Source organism: Vicia villosa, linkage group LG3 (assembly GCF_029867415.1).
Source record: "Vicia villosa cultivar HV-30 ecotype Madison, WI linkage group LG3, Vvil1.0, whole genome shotgun sequence".
NCBI classification, from domain to species: domain Eukaryota; kingdom Viridiplantae; phylum Streptophyta; class Magnoliopsida; order Fabales; family Fabaceae; genus Vicia; species Vicia villosa.
In genome coordinates, this window is record NC_081182.1 from 67,878,798 (window position 1) to 67,899,138 (window position 20,341).

Consider the following 20,341-nt stretch of genomic DNA (forward strand, 5'->3'; position numbering starts at 1 on the left):
CTTTAAAATGATGATAATCATGGATTAAGGACGTCCATATTTGATTAAGTAACTTCATAACAGAAAAACTATGATAACTTTAGTGTAATTCGTACCATTTATGATAGAAACATATGTCTTCTCATCCGAAAGGAGCCGACATGCAATTAGATAACCGACTAACTTTTGACTTAAATCATGGTTGTGTAAACCACATATCACATTAAACCTCTATTTCTTATTTGCCAAAAGATAACCACACAACCTAAATAGACATTCACATTTTCTTGAATCGGTGTCGTCGCGTTTCAATTTTTAGATATGACGGGTATATTTCCCACTTCTTTCGCATGTTAAAGTCACAAATGCATTTCTTCTATCTGTACCATTATCAAATCTTCTAATCACAACACCAAATCATAGTTTTGTAGCATCTATACGAATCTACTGCAACATGTCTTCACGTAATTCAAACTATTCTGCATTTTTAAAATGCTCACAAATATCTACCACCTTAGTTACGATAGGAGATACGAGAGGTGAAACAACTTGAGACACATTAGGTTTGAGAATATTATCGGGATGCACCATACCTAATGTTATAAAAAAACCATAAAACTTATTAACACTTACATAAAACATGGCAGAAGTTGTTGTCAAATAAACACAGACAGAAACCGGAATTGCATTTCTGGTTATGTTTAACTACCAATCGGAAGTATACATCTGATTTTCGCATAACCTTTTTCCACAATGATAAACAGATTAATGTAAAGAATGAGAATTGAAATGAATAAACTTCACCTTAAATTTCACTTCCTTTATCTCCTTTTGAAGATGAACCACAAAAATGAAGATTTAGAGTGGAAAAATAGATTGAGAATGGAAGGGTTTTTAAGAGGTTTTATGGAGAGAAAAAAAAAGGTATGATCATAGTGACTATGCTGGTTACTGTTTTAAGCATTATGAATTTTCCGTAATACCGAAAATATACTTCTGGTTATATATGAAATAACAAGGTGGCAGAAAAATTAATCTTCCCGCTTCAAAAACCGAAAACATAATACCAATACAAAACCAAAAGTATGTCTCCAATTTTATTTTTTATAATTTAAAGGATGAAATTATATTTGACCTGTTTTTGTAAAATATATGGTACAAATCAGAAATACTTCCAATTTTCGATGGGCAATTTTGAAAATGTAAAAAATCTTTCTTTTGGGCATTTGGTAAAATAAGAAATTTCCATAATCATACTCACCCTATAAATCACAAATGAACATTTATCAAAAATAACATTATTAGAATTTTCCATACAGTCAATACCACAGCATCTCAAACTTTCCAAACTTTTTCTTTTAACCCATATCACCGCATGTGAAACTTTTCAAATCTAAAAGCTCCCTCTTACTGTCTTACACCAAAAGCCCTAATTTAAATTAGAGAGAAAACTTACCTACAATTTTAATGTGTTTTATACTTCTACTTTTTTATAATGTTGAAACATTTTCAAACTTTCCGAGCCAAAACATAAAACAAGAATATTTTAGATGATCCTCTTTCACTTGTAATAGAATTATTAGTAGTAACTAACTATATCTCCACTAACATAATTAAAGTGGATTATTACACAGGCTTGTTTTGCGTTTATTCATACAAAGTATTGCCACAAGTTTGGGCAAAAGCAGTAAATATTTTGTGGCTATTCAGAGCTGGGCAGAGTTATTAGCAATCGCTCCAGCATCATTGAGAAGGGGAACCAATTGACCTGCACGGTGTTTCTCCAAAACAGCTGCATCAAATAAAAGCACAAATCAAGAAAAAACAGAACAATAACAACTTTAGTTTTTTTTTGTTTTTGTCTATCATAGAAAAAGAAGCAAAAGGAGTATGGGCTTACAATCACAACCACCAATGTGTTTGCCTCCAATAAAGACGTTGGGTACTGTTCTTTGTCCTGTCCACTCAGCTAAAGCTGCTTGAATCTCACCACCGTCACCTTCAAATAGGTAAAGAAGATAGATCCAATCAGGAAAACTTTTCCTCGTACCATCAATTTCCCTTCAAATTCTTAAAATACATTCTTTTCCCTTCTAATTCTCAACCTTTTCAAACCAAAATACACATTCTACTTTCAAGTAAAAATTTCAAACACAAATAAACCAGACATTTTAAAATCAACTCTACAACTCTAGACTACAAATTTTATCTTCAAGTATGTGTATGTTTAGTTTCACGTTTGGAACACCTAAAATTGATTCTGGATGTGTATAATTAATTTTGACATGTTTAGTTGTTCTCAAGAAGAATTGATTATGTTTTTCAAAATTAATTTTACTTATAAAAGTAGAATTTATAGCTTTTGAGTCTAAGCTTAAAATCACTAAAACTAACTGTTCAAGTCACTTACGCAAGAATTTATCTAAACTTAAATCAATTTACCTTCAAAATCACATTTAGCCATAATCAATTTTACAAAATCATTTTTTTCCACTGCGGAACCAAACACACCATAAATCTTATCTTCAAGTAAAATCGAATTCTATAAACAAAATCAATTCTATTTTAGATAAACCAAATATGTCAAAATCAATTATACAGCTATGAAAATGGTTTCGTCTCTAGAATTGGAAAAGTTAAAAGGGCCAAGAACAAACAAGACCTAAAGAGGGATTCAAGTTTTTGGAAGAAATGAGATGAATGAGATAGTAAACTCACTTTCTGTATCCAACTCAAGGACCTTGTAGCTCGCTCCTAGCTGTTTGAGCAGATCCTTCACCCGTTTGCAGTAACCACAATAAGTCTTACTGCCACAACATAAATTACTGAATGAGATTATCAAACCGTCTTAAATTTTTTAGGCACTGAGTAAGTTACTCCCAGTTCTACTCTTACAAATATTTTAAGTACGGTTTAACTGATAGACCATGTATAATAGTCCGCCTTTCACACCCTCTTAGAGGATTTGAGGGTGGCCCGAGTGAAAGACACCAATTTGTCTCAACAACATGTGATCAAATTGCATATCATAGCCTAAAAACTAAATAAAAAAAACACATAACTAAACTTACCAATTAATCTTAACAACCATGTGATCAAATTGCATATCATAGCCTAACACCTAAATCAAATGACACATACCTAAACTTACCAATTAATCTTAACAACCATGTGATCAAACTATAATTAATAAATACTCTCTCTATTTTGAGACAAATCTATAAGTGCTTTTTTACAACCTAATTTCATTGAATAAAGAACGAACTAACTTAAAAATAATAAGTTTTAGAACGAAAACATGTTACAAAAACCTGAAGAGAAAGACAGGGGAAGAAGCAGCGAGGTCCTTAGCTTTACTCAAAGACGTTTCCATCACTTCTTTGCTCATCTGAGTATTCTGAGAACTCAATATAGAACCCATTCTCTTTGGGTTTTGAGTGTGTGTATATATATTATAATAGGGTATGAATGAAGAGAGAAAACGTGAAGGTTTGGGTATTGATCGAAAGGTGTTAGATGAAATTGGAGTACAGGTGTTGGAATTTGATGATGCTTTGTGGCAGTGTGTGAGAACAAAAGCTGAATTCGAGGGTGTGAATGAATTAGGGTTCGGTTGAATTTGGGATTTATGGGAATCGGTGGTGAAGAAAACGATGTCGTGTTATGGAATTTGTGAGGGGAAGAAGAAAAATCAAGCGGTGTGTATGTTGATTGTAGAATGAATGATAGAATCACTGCGATATGAGTTTTGTCATAAGAACAAGCTTAATATGCCCGCCATCAATTACTCTTTACTTTTTTGTCTGAATAAGACATGCATTAAAAAATCCTCAAGATTTCAAAAAAGAAATAATTCCTCAACATGGATTGAACAGTGAAATTTTGGAACTTTGAAAGTGTGTTGATCTTAAGGTTTTTGATTCAAGGATTTTTTTGGTCTTAACCTTAAGGAGATGTAATCCAAAGTTAATATAATTTAAATATGTTATAAAATATAGTTTAATAATTTATTTTGGTAGAGAAATATTTAAGTGACACAATTTTAATTTCAACAAAATAGTTAAATCTTAATGTATGATCATCGTATGACATGTCTACGGTACGGCAGTATATTGTTTGCCTCTTATAGTACAAAGATGTAAGTAAATCTCAACCAATAATTGTTAATTTTAATTATTATTTCTATTTTATAATTTATAGTTTAAATTGTCTTTAAGAATGAGGATCGAAGAAAGAACTGAAGATTGCAACTCATGGAGTAAGCTGATAGAGTGAGTTTTATAATATCTCCCACTTGTTATAGAGGATGATTGACTGACATTGATTTATCTTCACTGTAGAGAACTAGTTTAAAGAGGATTGATGTTAACTTGATAATTGTTTTTGTTGAGAGATGACATTTAGAGACATTGTCATTTCATATGACATTTGTTAAGATGACAATCACTTTTGACGATGCTTTTTGTCTTCTTCACTTTATTAGTAGGAGTGATATTTAGGATGTCCCGCCGAGTGTCAATGAGGAGGTGATGTTGCTCTTATTGTTGACCTTTTGGGAGTGACCATATAGGAGGCTATCCAAGATGTCCATGGTTGTAAGGGTCAACATTACAGACTAGAGTGACTCTATACATTATTTAAGTTTCATCGAAGTCTATCACAGTTTGACTATGTCGCGGTAAGTTACATGGTGATGTTGGTCAGGTCCATTATTTTTTCATAAAAGAGTTATACTCTTGTTGAGGCAAAATATCTAGCCTTTACAGGAACCTGTCAGCATGTGGGAGATATAGTTGGGACGCAACTATTTTGGTCACGCAGTAGAGATTTTTAGGAGATGCTTATATGTTCCTCTACAATCATCTCTGCGGATACACCACTCGCCTACATGTACCCCCTTTTGACTATTTATTTTTATTTCCTTTTATTTATGTATTTATTCATTTATTATTGATGATATTAATGTTGTGACATGTTGGATACACGTATATTTTCTTACCTTTGGATGAGAGCACATAGCCGAATCCCAACCAGCTGTTATGGACTTCCTTAGGCTATGTGATGAGCATATAAGCAAAGAACACCGCAAGTCGATGAGCTGAGGGGTGTTTTGGATGGTCTGACTCCTGTTGATGTCATATATAGCCTATTTGAGACTCATATATAGGAGGGTCTATTTGACGATATATGTCTATATATGAGGTGTCTTAGATGATGTGAGACAATTGTTCTATACTTGCCTAATATGTATATACGCCAGTTTGGTTTTAGACAATATATACCACATCCACCCCATGATTAAAGTACGCATGATGTTGATATGGAGTGAATTAGTTACCATTCCAACGTGCACAAAGTGGTTGGTAAGAACACTGCGGCTAGCACTCCATATGAAATTGATGTTGGATACTTGGAGTTATATTCTAGAGTTTCACATGCCCTATTGGTACCACCCTATTAGGATACACAAAGAGGAATGTCTCTTCCTTATTATGATACAAGACCCTCAAAACCGAGGATATCATTGACTGTTTTTTCTACATCGGCATATCAATCGCATAGGTGCTGACGAAGACAATCCCAATTACGTAGAATTATTTTTAAGCATTACACTTAGCTTAGGAAAATGATTTGATTTTTGATATTAATTATCTTACCCTTTTTTTCATTAGAAACAATTGCATGTAAGATCTAACAGAAGATTTTCCCTAAGATTCAATCATTCGAAGATCTAAAGTATAAATCTTGAGGGGATCTGATTTTTATCTTAATCCCTATGGAATTTAATTTTTATCTTGAACTCTAGGATATTTAAATTTTATTTGAATTTTAATATTCTGTATAAACAATGTAATATTGGGTAAACTATGTAATATTCTGGGTAAACAATGTAACAACTTAATAATAATAATAATAATAATCACACCCCTCGGTTTTTTGAATAAACCGAGATAAAAGATATGCTAGTTTTGAAAATAATAAAAATGCGGTTACTGAGGTTCGAACCCATATGCATATAACTATACCCCTCGGTTTTTTAATCTCGAAGGTGTTAAGTGGAAATTTTTCATGACGCCCTTCGTTACCTCGCTACTTTAGCCGAGGTAAAACGCATTTCGCGTTTGAGGTTAAAAGCGTTATTTGTTGTAGTGTATGCTTATGATCTCATATGTCTTGTAGATGAGCTTGTGTTGATCTGATTTGGTTGTGTAGCAACCACTTTGTATAATCTTTGATATTTGTTACTTCTGCTTACATTCTATTGCATTGTGCTACTTGTGTGCTCAATTTGCTATTTATGAAGATTTACTTATGCACATCTTGTAAGAATCATATGAGTTGTTTGATCCCGTATTTGCAAAATGGAAAAATTGTTATTCCTTAAAATAACATGAGTAGTACAAGATGTATTTTGGTAAAGATGCATCATGTGGGACAAGATGTTCCAGCATGTGTGTAACTTAATGCTTTTGCAGCTATTGACTGAGTTAAAAATTAATGGGTTGAAAACTTTTTTTTAAGATATCAAATATAAAAAATTGAAATAAACATTGATACAAAAAATATAAATATATATCAAATTATTTGCTTTAATAATAATAATAATAATTAACTATAAAAAATTGTTTAATTTCCTAGGCATCCAACCAATAGTAAAAATAATTGGAAGACAATACTAATAAATACATGAAGGATAAGAAACACATGTTGAAAGGGATTAGCAAAATTTAAACATACAACTTGAGTATGCAAAATCTTTTTATTATTATTAAATTCAACCACTTAAATTTAAATTAAATATCCATATAAAAATATATCAAACTATTTATTTAAAGAATATTATTTTTTTGATTTCCTAAACGACCAACCAACAACAACAAAAATTGAGAGGATTGTTTTAGTTCTTCAAAGAGAAAAAGTAAATATAGGCTTGGATTTTATGCTGCTCTTTAAAAGTATTATAAGCTGTGATTTTCGAAGCCATTTCAACAAGCACCAGTGGTCTAGTGGTAGAATAGTACCCTGCCACGGTACAGACCCGGGTTCGATTCCCGGCTGGTGCAATATGTTGGAGCTGTGATGAAAAATATTGTGATGTTCGGTAACATCACTATTCCTTAACAATAGGATGGAAAAATACCTCTGAGCTCTAACTTTTTGTCATTAGTAATAAACATCTATTGAACCAGCATTAGAAAGTACTAACATTAGAAAGTCATTACCAATAGGAGCACACCATAACCAGAACCTAAACTCTCAGTAACCTCTGTCCAAATAGCATAACCATACTGACATGTAGAACTGATGATGCATAGTACTAGTTAGCACTCAACAACAAAGAACCATCCACACCTGAAACAAAGTGAGTCATACAACAAACAAAATATTCTAGCTGAAACAAAGTGAGACATACAACACACAAAACCATCCACGCATAAATGAAAATTCACAAACACCATCCTTTATCCCTTATCAATTTCATTCTACTAGTCAATAAAATCCAGTTTGTTGTGACAGACAAAACACTATTAATCGGCATCAATATTTTATGCCTACGCAGATAAGTCTATGAATTAGACTTGAAATCCTATTCGCCAATGTTAATATTTTAATAGGAACTTGGGTTTCCTTGAAAGTGTAGATCAACTCTTTACAGAAAAGGAAGAATGTTGTAAGTCCTCTAAGAGCTAAATTAAAAAATGAAAAGAAAGAGATTACACAAACTCTTAGAAGTGTATGCACATGCTTCCTTCCTTTCTTATGCTATACTTCATCCTACATAAACACCAAGAAATTGTCCGTGGCTTACCTAAAACGTAAAATTTAATAGGCACATTGAATGTTCATACACCAAAACACACCTCTAACCAACCAAAAAAACCAAACGATTTCAAGTTTCAAGCAATCGACTAACAATAAAAATATATCATTGTTATAGGTTTTCCAGTATTCATAGAATCAACAAACGAACTACACCATACAATAAAATAAAAAGTAGAACTTTGATTACATGGATTGGTCTCCTTACACTAAGAAACTCCTAAAAATTTCTTTCCTAAAAATTTCTTCAAAAAAAAAAAACCATGACATAACTGTCATCATCAATCAAATAAAAGTTTACATGCATTACATGAAGATAACTTCATAAGCATTTGGTTCTTTTCAACGCATGTACTCTTGATTGTCATAGTCTCTAGTAATTTTGAATGTTGCATAATATATTTTACAAATTTGAACTCACATTCTCTACTTGTGTACCCTTGAATGCTAAATGTTTTAAGATGTGTTGAAAGACATTATGGAGCAATTAATGGAGAAATTGGGTGGAACCTTCAAACATCTAGAACAAATATATATTACACCCGAAATATTCAAAAATATCAACCGAATGTTTAAATGTTGAAGATTGGGAAAATGTGGGAGTATTCCTATAATCTACCTGCACCCCATCTCCAGTGAGCTACGACAAATAGTAACAATTTTGTTGCAACTTAACCTCAATAACCAATTCGTACATATAGCCTAAGAGCTATGATTCTTGTATCGATGAAGTTCATTTTTCAATCAATAACAGAATTATGAATTCCATTTTCTCTACAGTTTTCCATCATCAATCATTATTCAAATCATTAGTCATCTAGTAGTTCTTATTTACATTCTACTAGTAATATATTTGAACTAGATAGTCTAGATTATTACTGAAAAATAATGTTTATAGTATGATTTGGAGCCTTAACAACTTTAATAATGGGTGCAAATACACAAGCAAACAAAAATAAATATAACAATCCTACATTATATAAACACCAGAAACAAGTTTATAAGTATATAAGTATAGCAAATCCACATACAAACTCTAACTACACTTTTAGTATTATCACTTGGATGCAAAAATAGCTTCCAAATCTTCATGCAAAGCTTTTGGTTTTGACTTATAATCAGAAGAAGAGCTACCACTTCTCTTATTTCCCCACAAACCACTCCATCCAGTATTATTACTACTAGAAGAAGGATCAGTCATTTGAACTCCACTTCTTTCCCTACTAAAACTGCGTTGCGCAAGCTCCCTTACTCTTTTCAACCATGGTAGATCAGGTGTACCCGAGCTCCTACTACCCGAATGCATACTTCTTTCGCCCGTTTCGTCGTTCGCATGTCCATTTTGAGGTAACTTGTTTTCCAAGTTTTGTACCCATTTTTTAGGGATGAAGTACAAAACAAACCCAATTGAGGCAATTTTCAAACCTCTCAACAATGACTTCTCCTTAGGGTCTAGTAGCTTTGTTTGTGCATATAAAGCATACCATTCGTTGGCTATCTGAGAGCAATAGCCGACTAAAAACAACACGAGCATGAAAATCCCGAATTTGGTCTCGGTTTTCACAGAAAAGTCTTTCTTCAAGAGGATGAAACAAGTTACGAAAAATGCAACTTCGCATGTAAGTGAAATGATCTCGACTAGTTGAACCTTTTTCTTGATAAAAGGCTTCTTTAGCACAATGAAGAATAGCTGAAAAGAGGTTATGGATAGCATAATAATGACGGGACTTTTAGACGACCGCGATCGTGTCTGAATGAAGACGCCAGCCAAAATCCCGAGGGAAACGCGTCTAATGGATTCGAGAAGGATAAAATATATTCTGAGAATTCCAAAGAGCTTTTGAATGAAAGGTGCTTCTGAATCTTCTGTTTCATCATCCGAGGCAATAATACGGTCGCTTTGACTCGGAAGACTTCCACCCGATATTTGCGAAAGCATGTACTTTGGAGGACCTCTTAAATCTTCAAATAGAGGGCCAAATATAGTTAGATAAACAGATTTAGGCTTCTCTTTCCATGTCCATTGGCCTCTTTTACCTGGTCCAAGAGTTACTCTTATAAGCTCTTGATACCAATGAAATGTCTCACCTTCATGGTGAACTTCTTTGTATTGAAGAAGTTTTCCAAATGTGATTCCAATTGAAAGGAACAAGAACAAAGCTAGAAGCACAATAGAAACCGAAATCAACAGTATAATTCCAACAGCCATTGCTGAAGGTGTTCCCCCTAAAGCCATACAAACAAATGAGAAAAGTTTAGGCCTAATCAAACAAATTGTCATATAATCATCGCAGCACCAACAGTTCATATTAAAGGCATGTATGGTGTCTGACACTGACACACGTGGTTATATTCAATAACTTTTACTTCTCACGTTATTATCAGGGATTACGTGTCTGGTGTCTGTGTTTTGTGTTAGTGTTTCATAGCAAATAATAACATTGAAGTAAATTACCTCTAATAAGGCCAGAAGAGGCCTTGCAAATACCAGGTAGTGCCAGAAACAAAAGGAATATCTCAAATCTTGGGAAAATGAGTGCTCCATACTTTCTTTTATTTTCAGAATTGCTCTTTCTAAATTTGAGAATAATGAGTAGAAAAGCATGCAGAACCATCAAACCGCCGAATATCACAACTAGCCAAAACATGGTTCTATAAAAATCTGTCCATCTACAAAAAAAGCAAAGAATGTGATAATGAAGTATTATCATGTTCATGTACACAATTTCACTAAGATATTATACAACTTACCCACTAGAATGTTGCGAATCCAAAATATATTCAGCTTCCGGTTTCATATTTTCGTTCTGCAGGTAAGCATTGTTTATTAAAGACATTGATTATTCATAACAAATCAACTTTTTCTACTTGATTGATATATAAATTAACTTCTGACCTCGAAAAATTGTCTATACTCGGAAGAAGTAAGTGGCGATCCATACACCGAAACACCATAATTCAAATTCTGACCTAACAACATGTTCGGAATTGTTGCTGTAGTTTTAGCAAAGGAACTAGAGCTTCCAAAAGGACTAGAGCCTATCATGAACAAACTCATAGGTCCAGATTCCCATGGCACGGAAAAATACGGTATGGTCCACTGCAAATGCCTCGAAAATTCGTAAAATTCAACTGGTAATTTAACTGATAACCATCTTGCTAGTGCAAAGACTTGAATATGGCACAGAATTCTCTGCATGATTAGCACACATTGATTTGAATCAAATACACATTAGCCAAGATAATACATTCATATGTATGTTATTTATAGATATCTTACGAAAAGATTCCTTGCTGGATCAACGATCAAGAAAGAAGACGGTCTCGTGAATGTATCGACAGATTGAAGACTTGCAGTTGAGATCGTAAGCAAGCCAGCAGCAATCGATGTCAGCGCGAAAGTAGCAGTTGCAAATGCAGAAATCACAGAAGAAACGAGAGGTACCGAGTCTGCATGATTCATGAAATCATAAATATGTCTAAATGAATAGATTTTTTATAAGAAAAACTTGCATCTAACAAATGAAAGAAAAAAATTTAGATTACTAGTATTGAAATCTTACAGTGCCTCACTTGAAGAACATTGGAAGCTATATTTTTGTTTCCGGAAACATCACGAGTTACGTTCTCTGGAACGCTGACGAATACCAAATCATCATCTGCTTGTAGCTCAAGAATGTATGTGCTCCATTTTAGTTTGTGAAAGCTGGACAGAAATGAAAAGTTGCAAGAGAAAAAATCAATTATCAATTTGCTTTTGACTTTACATTTTTTTCGATGAATCAATGTTACATTACACTTGCCTTTTTGATAAACCTCCTGAAATTGATATGCAGGAGGTATTGAATCCAAAAACAGGCTTCGAAAATTCGAGTAATATTTGGATATTGTGATCTTTTGTCCTCATTCTATGTGTACTTAACATCACCGCAGGCCTCTTAGAATCTGAATTCCATGAAAATATTAGCTTATAAATCCAAACAGTGTTTACTTGGTGTGTAAGTAACATCATTAATATGTACCATAGAGAAAATTAACCGGCGCAGTTGGAGAAACTTGAGTCCCTTGTCTGGTTATTATAGACTTCGAATTGAATTCAACCGAGACTATAGCAGTAGATGAGATATTAGCAATCTGCATTAACAATTAGCCGGAAAAAAGACGTGTTAGGAGAAGAGATACAGTTGAAAATCATAACACAAAAGGACTACAACATATCACATCCAAGAATTAACTAACCATGAATCCGAATCTACGATTTCCGAGATTTTCTGCACTAGTTGGAACGAGTGAACCGCGACTAATGTTGAGAGAATTCATAACTTCCATAGATGAATTTACAATCGGAGATGAGAAGTACAAATACACCTTTAGCTTGTTAAGGTCATTAGTTGCCTGAATCGTCCTAGTTTCGCTGTTAATTTGAAGTAGCTTTTCAGGTACATGAGTCCTGATATTGACATAAACCTTTCTTCTGTCTGCGGATCATACTCATGATAGACGAAAACCGAACTTTCAAAATTCAAATCCAATACTAATACTATTACTATGATACAAGAAAGATAGCACTCACCAATATGTACATGAACACTCGAATTCGCCATTCTTGTAAAGCTGTTACCAGCTATGTCAGTACAGAAACTCCTATCCATTACCAGGATTGCTCGGCCGTATTGAACGGTAGGAGATAAACTAACAAGAAGAGAATACATGAGGTTTGGCTTCAGAATTTTGAAGGAAGATGGTACAACCTGACCAGCACCATAGACAAGAAGCTGCAGAGAAATGTAACAGCAAGAAGTTAAAATCGATCTCATATTACGGGAACACAATACACGCTCCGTCTTGTTTTTGAGAAATCTAAGCAATTGTAGATGGACATATACTTACATTGCAGGAATTCACAGACTGGCATCCAAAACCTTCACCTATACACGGTTCGGTGAAAGATATATTTACGGAAACATTTGAAGAACTTGTGAAAGTTGTTGAGGCTGTAACAAATGCTGTTGGTGGAATTGTGTCTGAAAATATTAAAAAAATGACTTTTTATCATTCCAAAGACACGCGACACGATTTAAAAGGCCAAATTCCATAGGTAATAGCAAAATGATAAATAAAAGCATAAGGATTGAAGTATGGTTTCTTAACCAACAGTCCAGTTGTAGCTAGCGCAGCCCACAAAACTTCGTTTTCCATTGGTGCAGACTTCAAAACTATGATTTCCATCTTGCAAGCTTGAGTATGTAACTCTCTGATTTGTGCAAATTGACGCGGCCCCATCATCAAGCTGCAGACATAATAACAAACTTGTGAGACTATTTAATTGAGTTTATAGAAACAACTTATTGGCCTAAACACCGACGAAGCCATCAGAAAGTTACCAACTGGATATACACATAAGAAGCATACAAACCTTACAACTGAGGCTGCAATTTGAGCAAGTTCGGTTACTAGCAAAATTAAGAACTTCAAAAGCAAATGTTGCTGAGTTCAAGTGAGAAAATGCATGAGGTGCTTTGAAGAATTTCACAGTTAAATTTGAACTTCCACATTTGGTAATGGAACAAAGTGTTGACAAAACCAAACAGAATATAAACAAGTGCAATACTCTAAGGAGAGTCATTTGTCTTCAAACACAGTTTGTGAATTGGTGCCAGTTATTGTGTAGTACTTGGATTTTTGCATGAAAGAGAGGTCATAGAGAGACAGATTTGAGGAATTAATTTTGTTAAGATAGTGTATCTCAAATGATGGGTTTGAGTGTGTTCAATATTTCACATTTTAGTGGTTATTATATAGTCATTACTTATGGATAAGTCACTGAACTTTGAGTGTATAGTATACTTCTAAATTGCGGTTGTCACCGCGTGTTACAGTCACGTCGTTAGTTTATCTATAACACTCACACTTCTCAATTTAACGGATCATAATTTACAAATGACAAAATTGTGAGGGTCCATAGATCGGTCTATAGTGAATAGTATCTCGTAGACGCAATGTTATATCACTGGATAAATAATTGAAGTTGAAGGAAAGAACAAACACCATAAATGTAACTCAAATTTCTTGGTATGAACATGAACATCAATTGATAATTAAAAGAAAGAAAATGTTAGTCCAATTGAGTGATGGTCCTACAAAAAGATAAAAGAGAAGCAAAGACAAAAGATGAATGGAGACTATAGATGTTTTATTCTGTGCCAATCACATAGTGACAAAAAGATTTGAGAGTGAGATATAAAATGTCTATTGAGCTCAACCTTAGAAACATTATCCCTCTTGTACCGTTATTTTCTATAACTACTAACAAACCCGTGCGTTCGCACGGGTTCTGGTACGTGACACGCATTTGTTTCAGATATATATTTTTTAATAGAAAAATATTTGATATCTGTGAAAAAATAACAATTGAATTTATAATTAATAAAAAAAATTATTTTCATGCACGGGTTCTGGTACAAAACGCGCATTTGTTTTAGATGTATATTTTTTAATATAAAAATGTCTGATACTCGTGAAAAAATAATAATTAAATGTATAACTAATAAAAAAATATTTTGATGCACAGGTTCTGGTACGGGACGCGGATTTGTTTCAGATGTATATTTTTTAATAAAAAAATGTCAGGTACTCGTGAAAAATAATAATTGAAGTATAATTAATAAAAAGAATTGATGCACAGAAAAATATCTGGTTACCAGTGAAAAAATAATAATTGATTGTATAATTAATAAAAAAGAATTTTGATGCACGTGTTCTGGTACAGGACACACATTTGTTTGTGATTTATATCTTTTAATAGAAAAATGTCTGGTTACCCGTGAAAAAAATATTCAATATTTTGATCAGTAACTTCATGTTCCTAATAATATTCAATATTTTGATCAGTAACTTTATGTTTCTAATAATATTCAATATTTTGATCAGTAACTTTATGTTCCTGTTAATATTCAATATTTTGATCAGTAATTTCATGTTCCCGTTAGTACTAAATATTTTGATCAATAATTTCATGTTCCCGTTAATATTCATGTTTCCGTTAATATTTAATATTTTTTAATAGATATATTTTTTATTTAAAGATGTTATGTAACATTTTTTTTTAGAATGAAATTATAAACGATACATTCTTCCAAAAAGTATTATATATTATGGTTTAAAATTGTAGTAGTGAATTTAAATCAATAAAAGAGTCTCCTTTTTATGACAGATAATTGACGCAAGATACTATCGTCAAACCGAAGCGCACCATCTGGTCTGACACCAAACCACACTGTGAGATGTTGAAGAATTATATCAGAACGTGAAAACATACTTCCTCCTTCCAACCTACTACCAATACGCGCGATCAACCAAGAAAAACTCCGAACGCAATTGTAGTAAATAACTTCTTGTGCTTCTTTAATGAATTCAAACACAGTTGTAGTAAATAACCTACCATGTTTTATTAAATCCCAAAATCAAATATAATGGAAAGAGTTGGTATATTCTGTGATATATTTTAATAAATTGAACTATATAGACACATTTTATATAAGCCTTATATGATATAGCATGATATGTAGGAAAAGAACGTACTGCATTTGTTTTTTATAATTTTGAATTAGTAGCCTTAACATGACATAGAAAAAATTGAATTGGAAAATATCCTCTAATATAGTAACCATATATGCTACACACGTGATGAACACAATACATCATATAGCTTGCTTCACACAGCGCACCAAACTTACACAGAAAGCACACACAAATGACACAACGACTTCAAATGAAAATTAGATACACATAGTACTAATTATTTAATATTCAAATGAAAATTAGAACCAATAAAGAGCTCTATTTCTTGGAAATAAAAATGCTATATATTCCAACAAAACATGAAATAAAGTTAACATTTGAAACACGTTTGGATAATTTCGGAAATGAGACTAAGTAGCTTAGATCTCGTTTACCAAGATCCTCATTTATTTGAATATATTTATCAAGAAATAAATAGATAAAGAGTGTTCACAACTTACTAACATCACATGTATTATTATCAACAAAACCCAGTTTGAGTTATAAACATGTTAAACATGGGTTATAGCTTATTTATCAACATCTTTCTGAGTTCATCTTCCTTTTAAGAAATGATCAAATTTGTGTTTTAAGCTAGACAAGGAAAACATTTTATTGCTTAGCTAATTGTGTTTTACGGCGTGTGGATGACCAGTCAACGAATATGTTGCGAAAAACTTGTAGTTTGCATTGGAGTTGCTTTCTGTAGTTGTATATAATCTCCCTAAAAGTTAGGTTCAATTGTGATATCTGCGAAACACAATAGAATAGAATGAGGAAAAAGTACTAAAATCATATTACACTCTCAAGTTTAGAAAATTAAAGACAAACCTTCGCAACTCCATAGCAGCAACTCGTATTGATTCGGTCAATATGGCGGTTGAAGAAGAGAGATGTCCATTGGTTTAGGATTTGCTGGAAAAGACAATATACATTCTCCCTTATCTGGTGAGATAATTGTAGTCTTTCAACCATTCCGTTTATTCTGACTTCTCCTAACTTGACAATCTACGAAACATGGGCATCAAACACAAAATTAAATCTTAAATAAACACATAAATCGGACTGGTATAATATAGTACTATCAAGGTTCAATTCTTACCTTGCTGAAAAAGACACCGATACCAGTTTCTGCACATGTTTCTCCGCCACCTCTTGGATTTGGCTTTATCGGACTACAAAGAATAAACATAAACATTCAACACAAAGCAACAAAGGAAGCAAACTTACAGATAATGTTACTGGTATCGGTGTCTATAATTGATCTATAAATTTCATACAATAATATCTCAGCTGCTAGAAAACAAAATTATAAAACCACCTGCTAGGCTGCTATATCTCAGCTGTTATGAATATAACAATCATGTACCAAAAGTATGACAAAATAAATGTCAATCGTGGATTCATAAAAAAAAGCATATAATAGTTTAATAGTATAAAGCAGCATTCCATCTCTTTATATTGAAAAGTATATTACAAATATATGAAAAAATGCTTTCATACCAGCAACAATACAAGAATTTTCTACACCAGTTCCTGCTCTAACACATTGACACACCAATGCATGAACCATTAGATTTGGATCTACACCTACTGGAGACAAGATAACCCTACTGTTTATTTATTTATTTAGTTACATACAATTTTTTCTTATTTGTGCATAAATTAGGTCCAATAATCCAATCCAAATGGTCCATGTCAACCAAAATCACAATTATGTGATTTCTCTAGAGCAGAGAATAATAATTATCTATAGTGGTCCACATAAAGTAGTTAATTATGTGTAATTTCATTAATTAAACTAGGACTTTTCTTACTAAAAAATAAATTAAATTAGGCTATTATCCAAACAGAATCAAAATGGTTTTTTTTGGTACATGAACATATCCTGTAACGACGAAAGCTGGTTGATTTGGTACTGATCATTGGTCCCAAAAGGGTCATCCTCATACTAAAATGAAAGGCTATTATCCAAGTAATTGAATTCAAAATCAAACGCGTCATCCAGTTGTATTCCAAGTTAGTTCCATTTTGGTTCACTATGCACCTCTCTGTCACAGGTGACATCTGGCGAAACCACGTGCCCGGAGCTGCTCGAGTCCGCGTGCAACTTTGGAACCGAATCAGACGTGTCCATGTACAAACTATGAGTCCGTGGCAAACCCATTTCTGCACACATCAGCAAAAACAAATTGTTCATATGCAATTAAAAAGAAGATTAACAAAAGAAATTATTCATTAGTGAAAAAATGATGTAACAGGAAGCTGTCATGGATCAAACTTATACAAATCAACTTCTTTAACAACAGGAACATAAATTGATTGGCCAACACATTTTCTACACAAGTAATGATTCACCAATTCTTCATCGGTTGGATGAAATCTGAAACCAGGTGGTAACTTTAATTCACCTTGCATTCGCGTTTATGAAACCAATGACATTATTAGAAGTGATTAAGTAACTATACCATTGCTTGGTCCTTCTCCTGTTCCATTAGCTCCTTAATGGGGTGACATGTTGCGGTATTGCACAAGTTCTGTTTACATAAATTAATAACTATTAATCTCAATAGTTCATGTCACCGATAATAAATAGAGAATGACCAACAAAAGTGAACCTTAAGACCACTCCCACTATATCCTTCTGTCATAGCTGAAACCTCTTTGAAATCTATATCTTCGTGTTTTTCCTTAGCTAGAAGAGTTCTCAATATCGCTTCTCGTTTTTCACCAGAAGGAAGACCAATCATGATCCTGCAGAAAAACATATTTAGCCCAACTTAAATCGTTAAAATAGGCAGAGCAGTACTCACCGGAAGAAGCATTAGAAATCCAATTGGAATAATCGAAGCCATGTCAGTGAAGGTTCTCTTGAGTACTTTCTTCTCTTTCTCAGTCAATTCATCTCCCATCACGGTTCTTCTAACTAAAACCATGGCGGCGGCGGCGTCAATAGCTAGAAGTTGAGTTCCTTGCCAAATTTCCAAGTTGTAGCAGTGAGTAGGAAATTGTTATGTTTCATAAAACGCAGAACTGTAACAATCTTAGTGTGCTAAAAAATGAAACAAAATAAAAGTCGGGGGAAACACTCCAAACTTGTAGCATATTGAGCGTTAAATATTGCCATATCGCAAGTTGCAACTGCACCTCAGTTCTTGAGCATTAAATATTACCTATGAAGCACTGCATTGGAGGATCAACTTCCAGATTCTCACATCCCACACCTACACAAAAACAATACATAACTTATGATAAAGAGGATTTATGGAAATGGTCATGGGCAAGATTTAAAAAAATAGTTTGTTACCGCAAAAAAGGTTGCGTCAAAAAGATATTGCTTGGTGCCGCAAAACAGTACCTGATGCATACCTAAAGTCGTTGCTTCCAATGTGCAGATCTTAACAGTCCAAAAAATGAAACAACAAATTATAACAGATTTAATTTGGAATGGGGCGAGTACCTCAACAGTTCGTCTCCGAACAACAGCCTCCAAGTAGTGAATCACTATTTGCAGCACTGCTTCAGAATTGGTATATGTGTTGTTAAAACAGAGTCATAAGTCAATTTAAAAGCAGCTGTACTCTACAGTGTATATCAGTACCCTGAAATAAAAGAAAATGCAAATGCAAAAATGTTATGGTAGAATGTGTTTTTCCAGTTTTATAAATATCAAAGTTTATCATGAAGAACAAACATTTCATCAAACATGGTAAATACATCAAAACTAAAGTTGTATGAAAGAAACAAAATTGCAGAAACCCTAACTATACGAAACCTTAACTATGAAACCCTAAGTATACAAAAATTCCTACCTCAAACCAGAACCGTTGCGAAAAACGGCAGCAGATGAAACCCTAATTTTGAAGTTGTGTGCAAAGCATCTTTTATGAAAGAAACAAATTTCAAGAAACCCTAACTATACGAAACTCTAACCATACGAAAATTCATAACTCAAACCATAACCCTTGCGAAAAACGGCAGAAGATGAAACCCTAAATCTGAAGTTAAAACCCAATAACAACAAACATACCTCTTTATCGTGTAGAATCATCTTGAAGTGCTCTTTGGTTTCATTTCTGATGGATTTTGACTGCAATTTTCTAGAGTTCCTTGGTTTCATTGATGTCCTTCAATTTCTCAAAGGATCTTGCCATAAGAAAGTTGAGAGGAGAATAAATTTGGAAGAGAAGTTTGATGTCGGTTGCAACGTTATGGAGAGAGAGAGAGAGGGAGATGTCTAAAACAAATGAGATAAATGAAACGTTTGTGTGGAAATGACAAGAGAGGTGCCATGTTTGAAGCTTCATGTCTGCAGAATAGCAGTCTTTTGTCAAAAGTAATTAGGTTTTCTGAAATTTTGGGGAAGAGAAGAAAAAATGGTGGGAGAAATCAATACCCATTTGTTTGAAAAAAAACGTGAATAGAACAAATCAATACTTTTTGTGTTGGTTCAATAAAGTGCTTTTTAAAACAGAAATTTATTGTTTTGAATGTACCAGTAAAAGACATTTTGTACCCTATAATGTTAATTTAAACTAAGATAACAAAAGGATATTTGTGGGAAATCCAGAACATTAAATTTTCTTATATTATAGATAATGTTATCATAGTAGAACTCTACTCTCCCATGCCATAGATATAAAAGTATAAACACAATCACTCATATTCAGACAAGTACTATTGATAACTCAAAATCAGTTTGTTTAATAGTTTGTTTAATGGAGGGGAAAGGAGGGAAGAGAATTTAACTAAATATGTGTTTGGTTCAAAGAAGGGGAGGGAAGATGAGGGGATGGATTCTTAACAACATGTATGTTTGGTTCAAAGGGGGAATTTTAAAATCAAATTACCTTTTTATCCTTATAAATATTGTTATTTGTACTTAGTAAAAATAATTTTAAATAACAATAGTATTGAGTAAATTTCACCAAATAATAACCTGTTCATTCATAAACCATATTATAATAGTAAACAACAATAT

At 33.1% G+C, this 20,341-nt stretch overlaps 3 protein-coding genes and 1 non-coding gene across 8 annotated transcripts; 1 reads left to right on the top strand and 3 right to left on the bottom strand.

Moving 5' to 3' along the window:
- Positions 1-1,510: 1,510 nt before the first annotated feature.
- Positions 1,511-3,677, bottom strand: LOC131661771 (glutaredoxin). Its single transcript, XM_058931387.1, has 4 exons — positions 3,291-3,677; positions 2,698-2,786; positions 1,880-1,978; positions 1,511-1,771 (listed from the first exon to the last, which is right to left on the bottom strand). The coding sequence occupies exons 1-4, from the start codon at positions 3,398-3,400 to the stop codon at positions 1,686-1,688; spliced, it is 384 nt and encodes a 127-aa protein (XP_058787370.1). The 5' UTR covers positions 3,401-3,677; the 3' UTR covers positions 1,511-1,685.
- Positions 3,678-6,972: 3,295 nt separating this feature from the next.
- On the top strand, positions 6,973-7,043 carry TRNAG-GCC (transfer RNA glycine (anticodon GCC)). Its single transcript has one exon. It is a non-coding gene; the product is annotated as a tRNA-Gly (tRNA).
- A 1,698-nt stretch (positions 7,044-8,741) lies between these two features.
- Positions 8,742-13,815, bottom strand: LOC131661772 (uncharacterized). 2 transcript variants are annotated; one of them, XM_058931388.1, is made up of 13 exons: positions 13,217-13,815; positions 12,952-13,090; positions 12,691-12,824; positions 12,374-12,575; positions 12,040-12,278; positions 11,823-11,934; positions 11,604-11,745; positions 11,364-11,506; positions 11,081-11,250; positions 10,697-10,993; positions 10,552-10,607; positions 10,256-10,470; positions 8,742-10,026 (listed from the first exon to the last, which is right to left on the bottom strand). In XM_058931388.1, the coding sequence occupies exons 1-13, from the start codon at positions 13,424-13,426 to the stop codon at positions 8,858-8,860; spliced, it is 3,228 nt and encodes a 1,075-aa protein (XP_058787371.1). In that variant the 5' UTR covers positions 13,427-13,815; the 3' UTR covers positions 8,742-8,857. The 2 variants fall into 2 exon arrangements, with proteins under 2 accessions (XP_058787371.1, XP_058787372.1); XM_058931389.1 differs by lacking the exon at positions 13,217-13,815 and having other exon boundaries at positions 12,956-13,092.
- Positions 13,816-14,832: 1,017 nt separating this feature from the next.
- On the bottom strand, positions 14,833-19,796 carry LOC131656025 (retinoblastoma-related protein 1-like). Of its 4 annotated transcripts, none has more exons than XR_009299949.1 (8): positions 19,391-19,796; positions 18,821-18,962; positions 17,979-18,584; positions 17,829-17,897; positions 16,864-17,743; positions 16,463-16,535; positions 16,192-16,368; positions 14,833-16,110 (listed from the first exon to the last, which is right to left on the bottom strand). XR_009299949.1 is itself a non-coding variant. In XM_058925807.1 (6 exons), exons 3-6 carry the CDS (start codon positions 17,425-17,427, stop codon positions 15,973-15,975), a joined length of 408 nt encoding a protein of 135 aa, XP_058781790.1. In that variant the 5' UTR covers positions 17,428-17,743; positions 17,829-17,897; positions 17,979-18,515; the 3' UTR covers positions 14,833-15,972. The 4 variants fall into 4 exon arrangements, 1 of the variants encoding a protein (XP_058781790.1); XR_009299950.1 differs by having other exon boundaries at positions 14,835-16,110; positions 17,408-17,743; positions 18,821-18,876; XR_009299948.1 differs by having other exon boundaries at positions 14,838-16,110; positions 17,408-17,743.
- Positions 19,797-20,341: the final 545 nt, after the last annotated feature.

Excerpts from the sequence above, each read along its gene's own strand:
- LOC131661771 (XM_058931387.1), bottom strand. The coding sequence starts at position 3,400 with ATGGGTTCTATATTGAGTTCTCAGAATACTCAGATGAGCAAAGAAGTG. Across the intron at positions 1,979-2,697 it reads CCTTGAGTTGGATACAGAAA|GTGACGGTGGTGAGATTCAA; the intron begins GTGAGTTTACTA and ends ACCTATTTGAAG. Across the intron at positions 1,772-1,879 it reads ACACATTGGTGGTTGTGATT|CTGTTTTGGAGAAACACCGT; the intron begins GTAAGCCCATAC and ends TATTTGATGCAG.
- LOC131661772 (XM_058931388.1), bottom strand. The coding sequence starts at position 13,426 with ATGACTCTCCTTAGAGTATTGCACTTGTTTATATTCTGTTTGGTTTTG. Across the intron at positions 13,091-13,216 it reads ATTGCAGCCTCAGTTGTAAG|CTTGATGATGGGGCCGCGTC; the intron begins GTTTGTATGCTT and ends TTATGTCTGCAG. Across the intron at positions 10,471-10,551 it reads GATTCGCAACATTCTAGTGG|ATGGACAGATTTTTATAGAA; the intron begins GTAAGTTGTATA and ends CTTTTTTTGTAG.
- LOC131656025 (XM_058925807.1), bottom strand. The coding sequence starts at position 17,427 with ATGTCACCTGTGACAGAGAG. Across the intron at positions 16,536-17,407 it reads ATGTCACCTGTGACAGAGAG|TCCGATAAAGCCAAATCCAA; the intron begins GTGCATAGTGAA and ends TATTCTTTGTAG. Across the intron at positions 16,111-16,191 it reads GCTGCTATGGAGTTGCGAAG|ATATCACAATTGAACCTAAC; the intron begins GTTTGTCTTTAA and ends TGTGTTTCGCAG.